Source organism: Microtus ochrogaster, chromosome 8, assembly GCF_000317375.1.
Source record: "Microtus ochrogaster isolate Prairie Vole_2 chromosome 8, MicOch1.0, whole genome shotgun sequence".
Taxonomy (NCBI): Eukaryota; Metazoa; Chordata; class Mammalia; order Rodentia; family Cricetidae; genus Microtus; species Microtus ochrogaster.
The window spans coordinates 67,795,536-67,816,002 of record NC_022015.1 but is presented as its reverse complement, the minus strand read 5'-3'; the positions used below and the strand labels follow the sequence as shown (position 1 = coordinate 67,816,002).

Here is a 20,467-nt window from a genome sequence, read left to right as displayed (position 1 = left end):
GCATCACTCTGAGTGGTACCTTCACAGAGCGTCATCCCAAGCAGTACCTTCACAGAGCAGCCTCACATCAGCCATGGTAGTGTTAGATCCTGAAAGATCTACTCACTGAGCAAAGCTGAGGTGTAATCCAGGTTTTCTTGAACTCTTTTCTTAGCTGTAGGACCTCTTTACCGGTTGTATTGTCTGAAGAGCATACACAACAGGTCAAAGCTACAATAGGAAGCTAGGAACCACATTCTCTGGACCTCTTTTCCTTATCCAGTAGTAGCTATGAGCTTAGAAAGAGGCCATGGCATCCAACAGGCAAGACCTGAGACTGAGCATTGAGTGACTGGATCCTTCTCAGCCCCCACTTCCCACTCTGATAGATGCAAAGCTCTGCATTCCAGCTTTGGTGGGGGACCTTCTCCTTGTGAGGAGTCTTATCTCCGTACATCTCCTGGTGTCTGAAACCAGTTTCTGCTGGGCTGTGTTGGATCTGAAGGACTCCTGCAAGCCTCACTGCTCTGCAGTGTAGTCTATGTGATGCAGCCCCAGGCTTGAGTCCCTTCCCTTCTGGGTCCCTGGTGTGGCTGGATGTCATGCAGGACTGTGGAAGGGGGCGTGGTGTGCACCCTGGATCTCTCACTTGAGTCTGTCCCGCCTGACTTCCTCCCTTTTTGTTCTCTAGATGATGATTCTGATCTGCACTCCCCTCGATATTCCTTCTCTGAAGACAGTAAGTGAAGCCCCTCTTGGGGGGAGGAAGGGAGGATGGTGGAAGAGACATCTTGAGGTTTAGTTTTCATTTGAGTCTGAAGTATTTTGTGTGTACTTTCTCTCCAGCAAAGTCTCCCCTTTCTGTGCCTCGCTCAAAAAGTGAGATGAACTACATTGACGGGGAGAAAGTAGTGAAGAGGTCGGCCACACTACCCCTCCCAGCCCGCTCGTCTTCACTGAAGTCCAGCCCAGAGAGGTAAGTGGTCCCTTGGATGCTCATCCATGCCTCCCCAGTATCTGCATCCCAGGAGCTTCTGTTAGGAACAAGAAACTGAATCTCTGTGCTGTCACCTGTCGGTCCATACCCTGATCTGTGGAATAAGAATAAAAATAGCATGACTTCTCCATGAGAGTGTTGCAAGGATAAAATAAGCGATTGCACTTGGCCTTGCTATTAGGGCCTGGTTCATAGTGTGAGCATAATTGCTATTGACTATAATTAGTATAGTCTTTTATCTAATCAAGAAGAAAAGTTTGCAGTATTAGGTATTGAAGCCAGAGTCTTCCTGAATGCTAGGCAAGTACTCTGCCACAGAGCTGGGCAGCCCTCCTTTTTCACTGTTTATTTTGAGACAGCATCTTGGTAAGTTGTTCATGCTGTCCTTGGGTGTGCCCTGTAGCCCAAGCAGGGCTTGAACTGTCAACCCTCCTACCTTAGTCTATAAATAGTTGGGATTACAGGCGTGCACCACCAGGCTCTACTTATTATAAGAAAAATCTTAAATTGGAACCATCATTTACATATTCACAATAAAGACTGTAATACTAAACACAGCTATATTCTGTCATGTCTACTTACTAATATAACATGTATTATTGAGACAGATGTCCTATGGAGTAATCATCTCTTGTCAACTAGATAGGCATCCCGTGTATCCTCTGACCTCAATTTTTGCCAACTTCCACAAACTAAAAGTTCTGTGTAGAGCAAAATTATATTTCTTCTTAAATTCACATCTAGTTTCATGCATCTCTAGCTCTACAGGCAAGTGAATGGCTGTTTTAAAAGCCCACTTGAGCCTGACACATCTACCTGATGAATCTGATAATGAATATAAAAGAAAGACTGGATATACTCAGAAATTCTTTATAAGTATATTTATTAAGCACCTACTGGGTACGTTCTGTGCATATTGAATTAGACTTTGCAGAAGAATACACAAATCATTGTCCAGCCATTCATGAAAAGCAAAATATAACCATAGTGCAAAGTGCAGTAATGTTCCTGCATAAAAAGTTGGTAGACGATTTCCAAAGACTCACGTATCCTTTGCAACCCATCTCTGCATGTCAGACTAAAAATTGGGACCAGGGCTGACAAGAGGCTCAACAGGTAAAGGTGCCTGGCACCAACGCTTGACCTGAGTTTGATCTCTGGAAACCACATAAAGATGAGAGGGAAGAGAACTGGCTCCACGGAGCTGTCCTTCATGCATCTCTAGCTCCTTCAACTTTCACATGCGCACCATGGCATGGCGCATGAATGCACGCACACCACGCTTACAGAGTCTTAGTTAGGGCTGCCGTTGCTGGGGTGAAACACCATGACCAAAACGCTTGTGGGAGGAAAGGGTTTATTTCACTAGCAGTTCATCATCAAAAGCAGGACAGGAACCCACGCAGAGCAGGAACCTGGAGGCAGGAGCTGATGCAGATGCCACAGAGAATGCTGCTTACTGGCTTCCTCATCACATCTTGCTCAGCCTGCTTTCTTATAGAACCCAGGACCACCAGCCCAGGGATGACACCACCCACAGTGGACGGGCCCTCCTCCATCAATTGTTAATTAAGAAAATGCCTTACAGCTGGATCTTATGGAGGCATTTTCTAAATTGAGGTTCCCTCTAGCTTGTGTCTAGTTGACATAAAATTAGCCAACACCTAGACAGATTAAAATTAATAAAAAGAACCTCAAAACTTTGAGCCACGCTGAAGTTAGCGTGTAGTAGGTTGAGATGCAGACTAGGAAAGAACTCCGGGCACACAGCTGGTGTTTGCCTAGGGCGGCTGTATACCTGGCATACAGTGGTCGCTATCTTCCAGTTAGATAAATTAAAGCTTCGGGAGTTTGTAAAGTACTGTGATTATCTGGGTGACAAGGGTTTGAGCCACAGTCTGGCAGCTTGAGGACCTGCATTTATGCTTTGCATAAATTGTGTGGGAGTTCGAGTGTTTGGGGAATGTTAAAATTGTAAGAGCAGAGCAAGGAGAAAGAGTTTTTTCAGGACAAGCCTTGCTTCGTTTTCCTCCCTTCTTTCTCTCCCTTCCTCTCTCCACCTACTGGTGCCAGGTTTTAGGAACAGGGTATCTCCATGCCCCTTGTAAAGCCAAGTTGGAGACTGAATTGGGTTGTTTGGAGAAGCAAACAGCACACCTACATTGCTAGCCCTTGATTCCAGTTTTATGCCTTGGATATAAAAATTCTTTTTTTTTAATTTATTTATTTATTAAGGATTTCTGCCTCCTCCCCGCCACCGCCTCCCATTTCCCTCCCCCTCCCCCGATCAAGTCCCTCTCCCTCTTGAAGAGCAATCAGGGTTCCCTGACCTGTGGGAAGTCCAAGGACCGCCCACCTCCATCCACGTTTAGTAAGGTGAACATCCAAACTGCCTAGGCTCCCACAAAGCCAGTACGTGCAGTAGGATCAAAAACCCATTGCCATTGTTCTTGAGTTCTCAGTAGTCCTCATTGTCCGCTATGTTCAGCAAGTCCGGTTTTATCCCATGCTTTTTCAGACCCAGGCCAGCTGGCCTTGGTGAATTCTGGATAGAACATCCTCATTTGTCTCAGTGTGTAAGACTACCATCAACCAGGCTCAGACTGTGTGGGAAGCTGGTGCCGCTTTCATGAAAATAGGATTTTTCTTTCTACAGAAACGACTGGGAGCCCCCAGATAAGAAAGTGGATACAAGAAAATACCGAGCAGAGCCCAAAAGCATTTACGAATATCAGCCGGGCAAGTCTTCTGTTCTGACCAATGAGAAGATGGTAATGTGCATATGAAAGCCCTTTGTTCCCCTCTGCCCACGTGGTCTACATTGGATGCACTGTGTAGCTGGACCATATTCTTCCCCACTGAGATAGGCTTGTTTTGTTTAGAACAATGAAGAAAATTGGAGTATTCTCACCCTCTGCATTTTTCAGGTTTTGATGAAAATAAGTCCCAAGTCTGCTTTTGAGCAACTGGTTGTTTTATTTTATTTTGTTCTGTTATGTTTTTGTGGCTCTGTTGTTCCAATTGTGCATGGTTTATGGTTTTAACTCACTTTAATTTTCTACTAACAAAGATTGATCTCCTGGTTTTTTGTTTTGTTTTGTTTTTAGGAAAAAAATCTATCACTTTTTCAGGCTTATTGATTAAAGGTTTTTCTTTTTTGTAGGCACCTTTGGTTTGAAATGGATAGAATTTACAGAAATGACCAGACTAGCATTAAAATCATTCCAAGATGAATAAGCAATAGAATGTTGTAGCTTGGGGCAAAGCCCTGGGCTGCTAGAATTTATGTTTTAGGTCTTCTGTCTTTGATTGGCACATGGCTGAGAACTCACTTATGAAATCAGTTTGCCTGATTGTCCCTTAAACAAATTTACATCTCTAGAAAATTGAGTGGGAAAATGGTGTGGAAATTCCAGGCCAACGTGGAAATGTAGTCACTTCTGTGAAACAGGAAGGCTTTACAAATTGATTAGTTCCATATCTGCCAATCATGCTTCCTTTCATTCACCCTCCATTAGAAAAAGCTGGTTTAAGTTTCGATAAATGGTTAAAGAGATTCTCCAGAGCTGCGTCAGCGTTGCGGCCCTCTGGCTGGACAGCAGGATGGAGAGGTTATGCTGGATGTTGGTTTCATTAAGAGCTGTTAGCCCCACTGTTCTACATGTCTTTCAATTGATTTGACTTTTACTGAAATGAAAATGTGACGTCTTTATACGTGCTGGAGTAATTTTAATTAGGGAAAAGGTCATCGGTTCACAGAAACGCTTCCAGAGTTGTCATTCTTCAGTGTTTGCTGGGCACCATGGGTATTTTAAGCAGAAAGTTAAGAGACAAGCAGAATGAATTCCTTCTGGGTCCTTGCTTCATTGGGGGCTCTTGACCTGCAAGAAATAAATGCACATGGCAACCTTCAATCCAGGGGTTGCTGGGAAAAAAGCCACAGTCTTTAGTAATAAACCTGCTGGCTTCCATTGTGCATTAATACAGCCAAGTGACTTCAGGGATTCTGGAGGCCCTTGGGTGCTTTTATTTGGGCAGTGGCCATTTATAGATTGTCCTTGCTTTTACTGAAGGCACACCCTTTTTCTTAATTTTGTCTTTGTTTCTGTTTCCATCCCTTGGTCTTAGTAATTTTACCTCTATTCGGAACTAGGAAAACACATTATTTTGTTTTCCTCTTTGGTACCACAGTGCTTGGGCTCATTGGCATTATTTTTACAGATGCTGGGAAGTGCCCCACAATGCCTCCATGGAGGACCCATGGGAGTGTTGGAGACTGTCCACCAGGATGGCAAAACACCATCTGTGTTTCAGTGCAGGTGCACCTCTGCGATGTTCCAGGCCGGAGGCCCACATAGCACTATGTTCAGTGCCCTTTACCCCAGTTAGCTCTGTCCTTCCAAAGAGAAGTTGTTTTTAGAGAGGAATTTCAGTTGAATCTTAATTTTCTGACGGTGGTTGAATTGGTCCATTATGCTTGATCTTTTTTAATCCTGCTATTTTTATCACGTGAACAGAAAAGCTGCTATGTGAATTTCTATGTGCCTTTTAGTATGAATACTGGCTGACTAGGATTTGAGCAGCACCCTCATTCATATACTTTTTGAAGAGAACTAAAGAATCATTTTATTAACCATTAAATGTGTAAACTGGTGACGGATGCAGAATCTAAGTTAGATTTTATTTTAGTTTGCTTTGTCTCTTTGTGAAGAGAGAAAAAACCACCACTTTTTCTTCCGTTTGAGTTGCTCATAGCTACTTAATTCTGCCAGTTCAAGGAAGAGGCCCAGGCACAGCCTCTTGCCTCACTACCAAAGTATATATAAGTCAACCTTTTCTCCATGGCCTTGGGCTCAGAGCTCTATTGGATTGTCCCTGCTTTGTCAGGAATGTCTAGACTTTACTCCTTTTTATACTTTTCCCCCTGAAATCTCCTATAGGACATGAGCTTCATTTAACCAAATATAGAAAGAAATAACTTTTTCGTGCCTAGCTTTGGGATAGATTTTGGAGTTCCTGTTACGTAGGAGTGTGGCAGCAAGGACAGTGAGATAGTCATGGCAGGTACAGAATGAACATGGAAGTGTGAACAAGGGGATTTGCCCAGCCCTGCCTCCTTCTGACTCAGCTGGCACTTGAGCTCCTTCCCTGGCATTTCAGGCTAGCTACTAGCCCTGCTTGAGTTTCGTGCCATGTGCACCCTCATGAAGGGGATGAGTGTGGTTTGCAGTGCTGGCTGGATCAGCCCTCGAAGATCTGAGCTCTGGGTTCCAGTCCTGACTTGGCTGTATGCCTTCAGGCAAGACAGTTAACCTTCTGAATCTCAAGGTTTTCCTTTGTGAACAGAAATATGATCTGGCCCTCCAACCTGTTGGTGTGCCAGGTGATGTGGCCAACATGGGTGATAGGGGTCAAAGAGCCACCAAAACTGTAAAACATGATGGAAGTGAACACCCCGTGTTCACATGATTTACTAATTGAAATCTGAAGCCGGTCTTTGGCTCCTGTTCAAGCAACAACATTGTCTTTGAGGAGATGACATTTTCCTGGCAAGCTACTTGCTCTTTCTATGGATTTTATCAAGCTGGAAAAAGAGCAGATCACAGCAGGAAAGACCAGAACCCGGCATTGTGGAAGTGCCGTGGGTATGGGAACAGGGCTCCTCTGCTTCCAGAAGGATGTTCCCTGTCAGTCTGTCCCTTGATTGGATGCACTGCCCATTTATACCCGGCAGACAAATGAGGGCATGCGTGCTGTTGGCAGTACTTACCTTTATATCTGGGCAACTTGAGGCTTTGGACCCAAGTTATTTAACATAACCTGTTTTTACTCTGCATCAACCTTGGCAGTCAACTATTATGCAGGCAGCGTTCAAGAATAAAATTAGTTAATTCTTTCAGGGCTGTAAGTATCATAACTACTTTTAGGCAGTTTCCCAAAAGGGTATGTTAGTACATTTTATTAAAAAAAAAAAAAATCCTAACCTATTCCCAGGGAATGGTTTATAAATAGTCTTTGTAAAAATAACAAATATGAAGTAGGTTTCATGGAAATCCATCATTCTAGGTTGTAGAAGGTCCCCATGGTTAAGCCATCATTCTCTAGAGGTTTGATCTTCGTGGGCATTGTGCTTCATTTCGCCAAATAAAGGCAGACTGTGCCGGGGAGATGGCTCAGTTGGTAAAGTGCTGGAGACCCGAGTTCAGTTCCCAGGAGAAGAGTAAAAAAGCCAGGCTTGGTTGCTTGTGCTTACAGTCCCAGCACTGGAGAGGCGGAGCCCAGGCAGATCTCTCAGACCTTAGTGGCCAGCCGGCCTCGCCCGACTGGCAAGCCCTAAGCCAATGAGTCCCTGGTTCAGAAAACAAAGTAACCGGCCCCTAAGGAACAGCACCTAAAATTATCCTCTGATAGCTACATACATGTGCAGAGCTATGTAAACACACCTGTACATACATGTGGCCACACACACACCAGGAACTATTGATGTCTGGAGGGGCAGGCCTTCTCCTTCAAGATGGAGACTGTAGAGGAAACTGATCTAGATGCAAGAGGGTGGAATTCTGCATAGATTCCCCTCTAGTTTCAAATTACATTTCAGTTAAAGGAAGTCTCTGACAGGTGCCCATGTCTTCCACCTGTAACAGCAAGAATAAACGAATGGTGTAGATGTTTCCCGGGCTTTTGGAAGAAGCGCTTGGTAGAAGTCACTAAGACCGCTTCCAGACTTCTCTGCAAGCAGCCAAGGGCTATCCAGAGGTGTCAGTGCAGCCAGGGAGGACCGTCCTGGAGAGCGGTAGCACCAAAGACCTGTAGGTGGGGCTGGGCAGCGTGTTCTCCCGTGCCATCGGAAGTGTGGCCAGGGGGCAGCCCAGTTTCTTGTGTGACATCTTCAACCTCCTCAGAAACCGTGTGCATTTTTGTATTTCAGATTTTTTTCTATAAAAAGTGCATCTCAGCCTTTTGTCACTTTCAGAGTTATTAGGAACGTAAGAGCTTAAGCAAATGTTCACCATCAAACACGTCTGCCTCATACGAGTAAACTCCTTTTATTGGAAAACTTGATGTGATTTCTGATCATCCATCGTTAGTGTTTTCAATAAGCAGTTGACATTCCCTAGATGAAGTGCCAGAACTTTAATACGTACTTGATGAAATATTAAATCATAGAATCAAATTATCGATCTATGTGATACTTCTTAGTGTCATGCGAAGCGAGGACTCTAACTTTGGAACACATATAACCCAGAGGTTTCTCCCCCGTTCTGTTCTCTGTCTTGTCCAGCTTTCCTGTCACTTAATTTTTTTTTCTCGGTCCTTTAACATTTATTTGTTAGAACACAGAGTATATCCTGTCTGCACCCATTCCCCACGGATGCTTGTTTAAGTCCTCTCCTTTGGCTTACATCACTTTTCGCTTTGCCGTGTATGACACATGGCACCTCACCTGTTCATGTGCCATTAAAGATGCAGCATTAACCAGTTGGCTTTTCTAAAGCGTCATTACTTGCATTTATTTTGGAAAACCTCAAAGCAGCCTTGCAAATAAGTACTAAACTTGTCCCATCCCCTAAAAACCGTTTGTTTTACTCTGACGTAGACGCTGAATGTTTGGTGTGCGCTCACCAGTTTATATGCTCACAGCTAATGTATCTTTACAAGAGGAAATAAGGGCCATCTTTTCTCCAGTGCTGAAATGACTGGGGAACAGCGTTCTGCCCGGATTGTTTTGTGGTGAAGAGTTGCAGTGCGGTGCCGAGTCCTCCAGCTCCAGTCCTTCTGCCTCTGCTGCAGGACTGAAAACAAAACCCTCACTGCTCCCAACCTCAGTGTCCCTATTTTTAGGAACACATCCTCTCCCTCCAGTTTCAGTGCCCTGATTTTTGCTGGTGTCGGTAAAACCGGACGGTCCCTGCCAGAAGCAGGTGCTGTGTCGCCCAGAGTCGCTGCATCTCTACTGGCCTGTTCCTATGTAATCTTTTGCATAATGTTATCCTTCTCTTTCTTCCATTTCCCTGTCACCAACCCTTATAGAGTCGGGATATAAGCCCAGAAGAGATAGATTTAAAGAATGAACCTTGGTATAAATTCTTTTCGGAATTGGAGTTTGGGAAACCGGTAAGTGCGATAGCTCCCGTGGTTATACTCCTTGTGAGATAATGCTGTTGGTGCTCGGTCACTGCTGCAGAGTCAGGTCTGCGTGAGGGGTTCAGGAGTGGGAGCAGCCATGACAGTCGGCAGTAGTCGGGTAGTCTTATCTTACAGCAGCCTGTAGGCTTTCCCACCAGAAAGGACAGTGAGCTCCGGGATACACTTCCTAGAACATCCAGAAAGGATGACCGAGGCACCGCTTGTCCTAGGACCATCCCTCTGCCCCACCCAACAGAGGTCAGCTGGTGGGTGGCATTTTTTTTCTGCCATCCAGTCACTACTTGAAGCAACCTTTAAGGTACACTGAAGACAGGCATGGGAATGCATCACCGAGAAGGCCAGCGCCGCAGTGCTTCAAATCGTGTTTCTGAAGCATATGCAGGAGACATGTGTCTGAGCAGCTCCCCCCCCCCAAAAAAAAGGTGCTTCTCTTTGTAGGTACAACTTCAGTCCAGCACAGTGAAAGGCAGCTTCTAGGAAATGGTTTCTCTGAGTTGTGCTAGCATTTTCCAGGATTTGGAATGGAGGGTAGAATTCTAGAAAATTTAGTGTTTGGCGGCTTCCCTGAGGTATTTCTGACTTGGCAGTGCAAATTGAGTCTGGCCCTTAGGGAGGGAGTTCCTTAGTCCTGCACCCAGATGGGTTTTGAGCATGAGGGTAATCTGAGCTCATCCCTCCACTCAGGGTGATGGACTTTTAACCTGTAGTCTACTTTGATTTCCCAATGAGAACTGTAAAAGGAATTTATAGGTGGAAGAGTTGAGCATAGAAAAATGAAACATTAGACATGTGGACAAGACTCTAACCATTGGTTTCGGTCTTGGATGATCGCTTTGTTTGCAGAGAGGAACTGATTTTGTAGTTCAGTAAAATGTTAAATTCCATGCTGTGTATTTTTCATGAAGAAGACAACGGCAAGTCAGGCTGTGCTTTGGAGTTGCTGGTTTGGCTTAAAGATGCTGAACTTGAAAGTTCAGGTTATCTTCTGAGTTAGGAGTGCCCAGTTTCCAACATTCTGCTTGTAGGAGCCAGTAGTCCTCTCTTCTGGACCTTCCTCCATGCATGCCCCTACCTTCACCTGTTGTTGATGAAGAGCGCCACCTAGGGACAGTGGAGAGGAAGCATCTAGCCCAACTGCACTGAGCTTTCCCCTCCTCAGAGCTGCTGTGCTCAGTGCACAGCTCATTTCTTCTCCTTTCTCTCTCTTCTTTTCTGCTGCTCACCATTTGGATACTAAATTTAATGCACACAGTCTTTTCCACTTGCAAATACTGAGCAGTATCCTAATCCTCTTCCTTAAAACCTGCTCAGTTATTGAACGTATTGATAGGTGTAGTCCACTCCAAAACACTATGATTGATGTACAGAGCAGCGGTGTCATGCTGTACTCGCAGAAGACAGGAGATATTCATTTTCAATTACTTTTTCCAGAATCCATTGCCAGTGATTTTGGAAATCCCTTTCGGGAGCTACCATCCCCCCATCTACCAAATAACTGAACTAGTTTAATCTGAAATATTACTTTCTTGCAAAAGCTAGGGGAACTTTCTATACTAAATTAATACTAGTAATATGTTTTTATAAGTCTATCATTGCAGACGACTTTCATTGATATTAGACAGTAGTAGTTCAACCCCAGCCTTTAGTAAACAGGTCCTGAGAATAACTTGATAAATTAACAGTTCTACCAAAAACTGTAACTTACCTCATATAAACATGGAGGATACAGGCCATTCGTCAAATAATGCCTTCTCTTTGGCAGGGTAGGGAGGAGGGGTCCTTTTCATGTAGCCTTAACTTTCAAAGACTTGTCCTAAGAACATGGGCCATGATCCCCAGGAGCCCCAGCAAGAGAACATTTACATGTGGTTCGAGCCGTCCTTAGGGTGGACTTGTTATCTAGGTGGGCCAGCAGAGTTGAGAAAGGAGCAGGAGGGCGAGAACGTTTTCCTTCTCCTTGTTGCATTATGATGAAGCACAGGGTGCACCACTGTGATGCGGGCATGCACCATGGATGCTGCTTTGGAAGATGCATTAGCCATTCATGAGAGGAAGGCATCCTCTCTACTCCTTTTGTTGCTCTCACGCCAACTTAGGGCCATTACTCCAGGGTAAAACCCACTAGAACTTTGCTGCCGACAGTTGCTGGGCTGCTTTTTATTTCCCAGCCTCCCCCTAAAGCCACTCAAGAAGAACTGAAAATTGCAACAAGATCCTGATTGTTGACTTCAATAAGTTGCCCCGAAATGATGGATAATTCAAGGCTCCAGGGCCGGCTGGGGTAGGGTGGGCTGGTGATTTCTAGACACTTGCTTACGGCCATTCGTGACAGAGAAAGTAGAAAGGTACAGGATAGCACATGTAGAAAGTCCACTTCCCAGACAGCCCCCGAGTGTGGAAAGCACTAAGAAGGAATGGTAGTTGCCTTATCACTGACCTTAGCACTGCTGCTGTCAGCAAAGCAGCCAGAGTCAGTTTGCTTTTCTCTTGGAGAGGCCTTACCGGAAACACGAGGGCCTGCCTTTCTTCTCCCTGCCCCTCCAATTTCTACAGAAATTGATTTGATCTCTGTCCACAAATTCAGGACACTGTTTCTCAGTGTTAAGGCCTTCAAAATGTTTTTGTAGGGTGAATTGACATGAAGCTTGTGTGCTGTCTTAGGAGTTCTTGACGATCTCCGTTTCTGATCTCCCCAGAGGTCATAGTATGGGAGATCGCACATGTGCATAGACACAGTCAGAAAACCCCGTCTGTGAGAGAAGTTCAGAGTTAGCAGTCTCCGGAAGTGTGCACAGCTCTCACCCACACACACTCTTGTTAAGCCTACAGCATCCTCCTAGCAGATTCCTACCTCTCTGATTGTCTGTGAAACGTGCAGGAGCAAGCAGAGTACCCCCGATCTGCCGAGGAGGATGGGTGTGCCTCTAGTGGTAGCATTAACACTGAATTCTGCTCACTTACCAGTTAAGCTGCTGGTGTGAACCCCCACTCTGGATGCTCTCGCTACAAACCTGACTCCCCTTTAGTTCAGGCCACCCTCCATGGGTCAGATCTGTAGATTTATACTTCTATTGACATGAAATGATTTTGTTTTTACAGTAGGTGAGACTATTTCCAAAATATAAACTCTCCAGTGTCAGTCTTTGGGGGAAAAAAGTTTCTAATTTGTTCAAATTGGTACTGATGCTTTTCTCCTTTTAATTTTAAATTTCCATTGCTGAGGATCTGGGTTGATACACTCTTGAGACTTAAATACATTGCCTACTTAGTGCTTTCTGTCCCATCCCCGCCCCAGGACAGACAGCTGTGTGTCCTCGGGCAGGACCCCAGCCCTTTGCTTTGAGCTCACCTCTCTGTGTCGGTCGGTTCCTAGCGTGCCCCTCTTTGTTTGAGCCCCCATGTTTGTCTTTATGTCTTTATGCTCATTTCTTCATTTCCTCCTCTGCTTCCCGTCAGCCTCCCAAAAAGATATGGGACTATACTCCTGGAGACTGCTCTATCCTTCCTAGAGAGGATAGAAAGGTAATCCCGTGCTCCTCCGCGGACTGTGCGCTAGACCTCTAGCTTTGGGTGCCGTGAGTGTGCTGTGGGTTTCTGCTCTTTTCTTAAATCTTTCTTTTTTTTTTTTTTTTAACTTAGTAACTTGTTTGGCCTGGTGATGAAACTATTTAACAAAGTCTTTGAGACATACTAATGTTTAGAGGTTTTTAAAACAACCCTTGTCATGGTCGCTATACTCTGACACAGAGGAAGCAGGCCTTTCCTCACAGGTAGGTTTTTGTGGCATTTGTAGTTCTCATTCCAAGTAGAATGGATGTCTGAAGCTCTGAGACTCGGGATCTCACTAAACATGCCTAATGTTGCTTTCTCTGTTTACACGTCTTTAGACTAATTTCTAGTGAGCTCTTGTGATTGCGTTAGGTCTTCGTGACCCTATTAAAATATGACTCTCTAAAAGAAACAAACCTCATTTTCAAACTTAACCTTCCATTCCTTCTCCTTTTCTCTAAACTAAAACCTTCTTTCTCATCTTTTCTTTCTTGAACCAGACTAATCTAGAAAAAGATCTCAACTTCTGCCAAGCAGAGTTAGAGGCAGATTTAGACAAAGTGGAGGCGGTTAATAAGTCACCCAGTGCAAACTCACCACAGGTATTTCCCAGTTTTTCTCTCCATGTCGGTTCCTTTTCAAGCCCTGCTTTGCTTTGTTCTCTGTCCTTTGGCTTTATGTTGTGGAGATGATAGGGAGTGATGCTGCTAGCTTTAAATGCATGGCTTTCTGAATGCTGTTCGCATACTGACACGCACACACTCTCACACAAACACACACTCACACACATGCACACTCATACACACACACACAAACACACACTCACACCATGCACACTCACACACAAACACACTCACAAACACACACTCACACCATGCACACTCACACACACAAACACGCTCACACACACAAACACACACACACACACAGAGTCAGTTTTTGTTTGGATTCCTTTAGAGCTTGGCATCTTCCTTAAAGGGGCTTTTCAAATACAGGATAGCTGATAATTTGGCTTCTCCCCTACTCACCGTGCCCCGGACTACTTTGATGACCTTTTAAAGTGATTTCCTTTGTCTTCTTTGAGTTTCCAGAGTGCTATCTGGGGGTGGGGGGGCAGTTTTTTTTCTCTTTGTAGCCCTGGGAGATGCCAACCTCAGCGGTCATTTTGGGAGACACAGCAGCAGTAACTGGGTTCAAGGCAACAGAAATAGCAATGGTGTTTGTCATTGTGGAGGTCAGCAAGTTCCCAATAGAAAACACACTCCAGATATCAAATAGCCAGGAAACACGCATTTGAAACTGGGCCTGTGATAAAATGTCTGTGTTAAGAGGTAGGAAGGGGTAAGGAGAGAGCCAGTCCAAGGTAAACAGACTTCTAGGGAGAAGCTGAATGTTTGCTGAAGTGGGCTTTAGGTTTCCTGACAAAACTGAAGAGATTCATAGGAGAAAATAATGGCTTTAGAAGAAATTTATAAAAAAAAACTAACGTAGACAGACGCTGCTGCAGTGGCCAGGAAGGAGGAAAAGTGCAGTTGATAATGGACCTGTACCACATGTAGGCATTGTTGAGAAGGGTCGGAACACCAGTGCAAGGGAGTTGGGCATAAAAGTCAGGTAAGAGGCGAGAGGCTCAAACCCAGGAAGGGGCAGAGAAACCACTGTTTGATGATGGCCTCCCTGTGAGTCTGGGGTAAAGGAGTGGGAAGCCAGTGAGCTGTGGCAGTCATGGCTGCTTCCTTGGGGTCTGTTGAGACACCAGTGGATGAAGAAGACAGTGGTCGCTAGGCCCTTCTCCTCCATCAGAACTGTAAGAGGCAGAGAGGTAAGCTGTCACACACTCAGTTGAGACAGGCAGGTAATTGAGGTGAAGATAGAGTGGGATTCTGAGTTTCTAATACGGTGGATGCTGGGACCTGGTATAATTACCGTAGGGTTGAAGATTCAAGGAAGTACTATCCAGCCTGTTCTCTGATGTGTTCTGGCTGTGGGTAATAATAACAGTGACTGACGTGCTGGGTGAAAGGTCTGTAGTAATAGGCTGGCCCAAGTGAATCAAGAGACGCTTTCAGAGTAGTCAAATGTAACAAGGAACACCTGCAACTCATGCAGAGATGGAGGCACAGCTATAGCTGATAGCTACCTCTGCGAGAGCACAAACCCTGCCAGGGAAACCATGGTGTCTGACGCATCCACAAACCATTTCCATTGGTTATTTGGTGCTGTTAGTCTTGAACATATGTGAGGCATGCTTGCAGGGGCTCTATACACATACAAAAGAGACTGCCTTCAGGGCATGGCAATTGAGACCACACTTATTGGGGATATCCATTTTGAGGCACTAGGGAAACATATGATGTACATATACAAAGGGATAAGACAGACCAGCTAGACGAAAAGTCTCTGGTGGGAATGGGGGGGGGATGGATAGGTTTGGGAAAGATTGTAGACTCAGGAGTGTGATTAAGGAGATGTTGGGTTTCCTTCAGCTAATGGGGTGAGAACACCATTCCCTTAGGAGTCGAATTGAAGGCAGGAAATGGGAATGTCAGAGGCTCAGTGAGGAGGCAGCTGCAAAGGTCCAAGTAGACAGCGGTCGGAGTCCACACAGTGGAGGCACCGAGAGGGAGGAGGGAAGGCTAGATGGAGAGAGGCTGCCAAGGGAGTTGCAGTGGGCTAGTTTGTGTAGCTGGCATGAGGAATGGTGAGCTGAGGGAAGGGAAGAGATGGATGACCTTAGGGTTTGGGTCAGAAAGCTGGTAAAGTACGGATATCAATATGTTGAAGAAGCCAGAAAGAGAATCAATGCAGAAGTTGGTTTCAGGCATTTGGCTTCTGGGGTGCTGGCCGGAGATCAGGTAGAGATATCCAGAAGTGGTAGGAACTATAAGACTAGATCTTAGGAAGCAGGCAAGGGCTTAAAAAGCCTATCGGAGTTGCCTGGGGGGGGGGGGGTCTTGGGAGTCAGTGAAGATGTCCACCAGTCAGCAAGTGAAAGACTGAAAGAGGTAGGGACCAACAGCTACCACTCAGATGTTGGATGGCATTGACAAGACAAGGTACAGGAAGGACAGTTCAGAGAGATGGCGGGTTGTATGATGGAGCAAGAGGAGAAAGACAGAACTACCCAGCTGCTCCAGAGAGGTCAAAAGAAATTCTGAGTAGCAAGATGACTAGTGGAGTTGCTTGCTGTCTAAGTTTGACAACTGGGTCCCCTTCCTGAAACTGGATGGAGTAGGTGGAAAGAACTGAGAGTTGCTCTCTGGCCTCCGTGAATGCACCATGGCACACATACCTTCCCCGACACAGTAATAAACAAACAATTTAAAAAAAGATAAACCCCCAGGATAGGTCCGTGGAATGGGTGGTAGAAATTTATAGACTTTGGTTTCTGGGTATTAGAGTTTGTGGAAAGGAACCAGAGTCCTGCAGGGATGTCATTATTGAGGACCTGTGGGGAAGAAACATGTGGATGGGGGAGGGAGAAGGCAGGGAGGGGTGGTGATGGCCCAGAAGGACTTAACAGGGCCATGTCAAAGTTTTTCATGGTGGAGAGACTGACAAGGTCTTCGAAAGTATAATCCCGAATGGGGCAAATGCCAAGAAGTAGGCCCTTTGTGGCAGGAGGTGGACAGGTGACATCAACATAGCCAGAAGGGTTAGAGGATGATGGGGGAGGGGGATGAGCAGAGCTCTGGGAAGTAATGGCTGTGGGGGAGGAGAGGCAAGCCTCACAGCAGTACCTGGAAGGGAAAAGGATCCAGACTGACAGGTGGGAGCTGAAGACTTAAGTGAGGAACCACCAATGAAGCCACCTCTCCTCCCTGTTCCTCCCTGTAGTCTCCTCTTCTCTGGCCCACCGTGCCTTCCTCCACTCTCTGTATCCTCCTTTTCTCTGAGTGTCTCTTCTCCAGGCAGTTTGTTTTCCTTCAGACGGTTATTAGCAGAGAGGATGGTGATAGTCGTTATTAAATAGGAATAGCTGTGAATAACAAATATATTGAACCCTTGGCATTTTTCTTCTCCAATACAACCAAAGAACCTCTAAATTACAGATTCGGCTGCTTTCATTTTCTAGTAGCTCTTGGCTGACTTCTTCCTTTTGTTAGTGGCCTGTAGTTTTATGAAGCATCCCCCAACCCATACTGACAGCGCTGTTACTGGATTTTGTGAAACTGTGTCTCGTTTTCACACTTCTCAGTCTCCAGGCATAAATGGATTGTGTAAACGTGGTGTGATCATCTTAAAATGCATTTTTAAAATGCAGTCTCTACCTAGAGTGTTGTGTGACCCTCCTGGATGCGGTGGCATTTGGGGTGCATGAAAGGATCCACAGTGGATTTGGCGGGGTGTCTGAGGACTGGGGAGGCACAGATGAAGGGGCTTCTGCTTCCTGGGGTTGTGGCTGAGTATAAATGTGAGCTGAAGTCCACCTCCAGGCCCATCTGTGTTGGTGGCTTCATCTCCTTTGAGGCAAAAGATGAGAGCCCGGCACCTCCCAGTCTTTGTGTCCAAGCCTCTTGTCCCTCAGGGGCACCATCTACATGACCGAACTGAAGTGGCTTGTCTCCTTTCCTTTGCTTTGCAACCTGTAAGTCCACCCAAATCACGGTTCCTTTTTACATTATTCCTTTTTCTGTTTGACTTTTACAGAGCTCTGCAGTCAGCCCGACTCCAGACGTTACCTCAGAGCCTCCTGGATAGTAAGTAGCCACTCGGTGTTTTCAGGGCTAGACAGGGTGAGAAAGCCTGGTGGTTTGGACACGGTGTTCATCTGTGTCTGTCTGGTGGTGTCTGGTGGGAAGCAACAAAGGCTTCGGTCCTGGGAAGGGCAAAGGGCAGTGGGAGGCCTGTGCTTTGGATCTTGTCATTCAGTAGTTTGATGGTATTGTAGTTTTCAAATTAGTTTTATTTTGCTCTCTCTTTCTCGGAATTATTGTTACAATGACTCATGTTGCCTTCCACTAGCTTTTCCCCAGGTTGATACCTTTACCTCAGGAATGTGAAGTTATTTGTCTAAGTTTATTTTAATTTTATTTATTTCACGTGTGTTTGAGGGTATGCATGTATGTGTGTGTGTGAATGTGGATGTGGGGGGTGTGAGGGTGTGGCTGTGGCTGTGTGGGTGTGGGTGTGTGTACGTGTACATGTGTGTGTCTGTGTGTGTGTGGCTGTGTTGGTGTGGGTGTGTGTATGTGTACATGTGTGTGTCTGTGTGTGGTGTGGGTGTGTCTGTGTTGGTGTGGGTGTGTGTACGTGTACATGTGTGTGTCTGTGTGTGGGTGTATGTGTCTGTGTGTGGGTGTGTGGGGTGTGTGTGTGTGTGTTGGTGTGGCTGTGGAAGTCAGAGGACAAGCTTTTGGAGTCACTTCTCTTTTTACTGTGAACTCTGGGAATCTAACTGGGTCGCCAGGCTTACATACCCGTTGCTTCTCTCTGCTGAGCTGTCTTATTGACCTGTTTGTCTACATTCGAGTCAAAATTGCCCTTAGTGGATCTTTGAGGGAAGGGCGTGTAGCTAGGACGTACCAGACCTGGAATAAAGATAGAGGGGCAGATAGTGGGAATAGGTCCTAAGGCCAGTCCTGGCTTGTAGGATGAAAAGCTAGAGCCTAGATTTTCATATGGACATGGATTTTCCCCCTTCTGTCAGTTTTTAATATTTTGGCTACACAATACATGTGCCTCTCATTCACTTCTTCATGAAGTAACTGATACTGTCTAGGGGTGCAGGGATGGTTTTATTTTCTCCGACAATTAATTGAAAGACAGGAGAGAAATGGAAATCTTGGGGTGTCCCAACAGAGCTACCATATAGTACGTGGGAAATTGGGGTCCCCTTTTGTTCTTTAGTTTTATTAATTCAAGAATTTAAGAATGGGTATACATAGAAGCTTGAGGACATCTTACTAGAATGGAAAAGGAGAACCCCAGGGCGTCAGTCCCTTAGCTGCCTGGAAGGAAGGAAGAGGATGGAGACGGAACAAAAGCCACCTTGCTTGAGATAGGCCCTTGCAGGACAGTCACCTGGCAGCAGGCAGCCCGTGGTCGGCATGGGAGATTGTGAAAAAGTAAGGAAGCCCAAAATGTGAATTAGGGAGCTTAAAGGCATTCTTAAGTTCTGGCCAGCAGCTGGGGGAAAAAAAAAAGACAGAAAAGGAGAAAAAAAATAGTTACATTTTTCTGCATCAGGCTTCAGAAAGACTTGCGCATCTAGCTGAACCTCGTGCTGGCTAGATTCACAAGGACTGCACGTGGAGGTGGGAATTCTGGAAAGGAAAGGTGCAGTATCTAAGATAAACCTGTCTAACTAGAGATGACCCAAGCCACTGACCAGCCCCATTGGATTCATCTTTATAGGAGCAGACAAGGGCATGTCTCCACCTACAGGTCGATCCCATTCTTCACATCATCAGAGACCTAACTCCTCTCCCAGCATGCTTTTCCCAGGGCTTTTCCGTGCTGCTGTTATCCTGGCTGAGTATTTCCAGGGCTCCCCTTATCTTACCCCAGTAGATCTGTAGTAGATAGCAAACTCTTCTGCTATGTAAACACGTACTAACTGAACTTGCTTATGCCCAGGCTAGATTAGTGCTCCTGGCCTCCTCCTCCACTGCCAGCTATCTTGAATTATTTGTGTAGACTTTCCTAATTGCTGATTCTAAACCCCCTGAGGGCAAGGCCTTCCACCTCCAGGGTGCCAGGTAGACCTGCAAGAATTGAGATGCTGGTTTTGATTGCAGTGAGCATTTTAACCAGGACTCTCTGCCCGCCTTGCTTCAGGGTTGGCTGGAGTTAACGGTGCTGCCTGGCCTGCTCGCTGCCTCTCATCTCCTTGAACTACAACGGACAGAGAAGCCTGCTGCACTGAGTGCCCAGCTCAGTAAATTCCTTAGGTCAGCTGGTACTATGCTGCTTATCACAGTAGGAATTTTGGAATGGTTCCTTGATTATCTGGGAGATTGCCTCACCCCCACAAAATGAGCATAACAAATGGGAGACAGAGCAGCAGAGGAATGACGTGTGTAAGGGTTCATCCCACAAAACTACATTAACCACAGTTGCCTGGTATTCTTTCTGGAGTTGTCAGCTGTTTTTGAGCAAGAAGGATTTAAGGTTTATTTTCTTTTAAATTATGTATGTGTACATATGTCTGTGTGAGGGCATGTACCCCAGAGTTCAGTGTTCTTGAAGGTGAGAAGAGGGTGTTGGATCCCCTGGAGCTGGAGTTAGAGGCAGTTGTGAGCAGGCTGAAGTGCTGGGAGCTGAACTTGTCTTCTGTAAGAGCAGGGTGTGCTCGTAACTGCCAAGCCATCTCTCCTAGGCTAGAAACTTTGGTCAGTTTGGTTATCTCTTGCACCTTGGAGAGTGACTGATAGGTAGAAGGCGCTCGATAAGTGTTTGTTAGTAAATTAGCACATACTGTGTTGCCATATATCTTTCCTGGAGATAATACCAACAGTGATTGCAGGGAGTTGGCACTGGAGGCTGGGAGGGGTTTCATGTAGCAGGATCATAGATAATGATAGTGAAACGACAGCTTGGTAGTAGAGAGGAAGGCGGTTAATGTAGGCTAGCGAGAAAGCTGGACGTGGCGGCTGATAGGGTTTGGGGAGGAAAGAGAGGAAGGGGCTGATTCCCTAGGCTTTCTGCTTGAGTACGGGCAGGTGGTGGAACAAGCCAGGTATGGGGTGGGATTTGTTGGGCTGGAGATGTCTCAAGAGCATCTAGCTGATGTGTCTGGCAGTCAGTGTGGAGTCTGAAAGAAGGGCTTACAGGTTCGCTGGTGGATTTGCT

At 45.7% G+C, this 20,467-nt stretch overlaps 1 protein-coding gene across 11 annotated transcripts in view; it reads left to right on the top strand.

The window, feature by feature from the left end:
- The window catches only part of Sorbs1 (sorbin and SH3 domain containing 1), a 224,156-nt gene that overhangs the window by 164,195 nt on the left and 39,494 nt on the right, over positions 1-20,467 (top strand). For 6 of the 11 annotated variants that reach the window (XM_005352257.3, XM_026781543.1, XM_026781542.1 and 3 more), the window contains 7 exons: positions 671-718; positions 826-955; positions 3,633-3,747; positions 9,008-9,091; positions 12,581-12,646; positions 13,174-13,275; positions 17,324-17,373. In XM_005352257.3, the coding sequence (XP_005352314.1) occupies positions 671-718; positions 826-955; positions 3,633-3,747; positions 9,008-9,091; positions 12,581-12,646; positions 13,174-13,275; positions 17,324-17,373 (595 nt within the window). The remainder of the gene's footprint in view (positions 1-670; positions 719-825; positions 956-3,632; positions 3,748-9,007; positions 9,092-12,580; positions 12,647-13,173; positions 13,276-17,323; positions 17,374-20,467) is intronic. The other 5 variants (XM_013348144.2, XM_013348143.2, XM_013348145.2 and 2 more) reach the window with 2 other exon arrangements.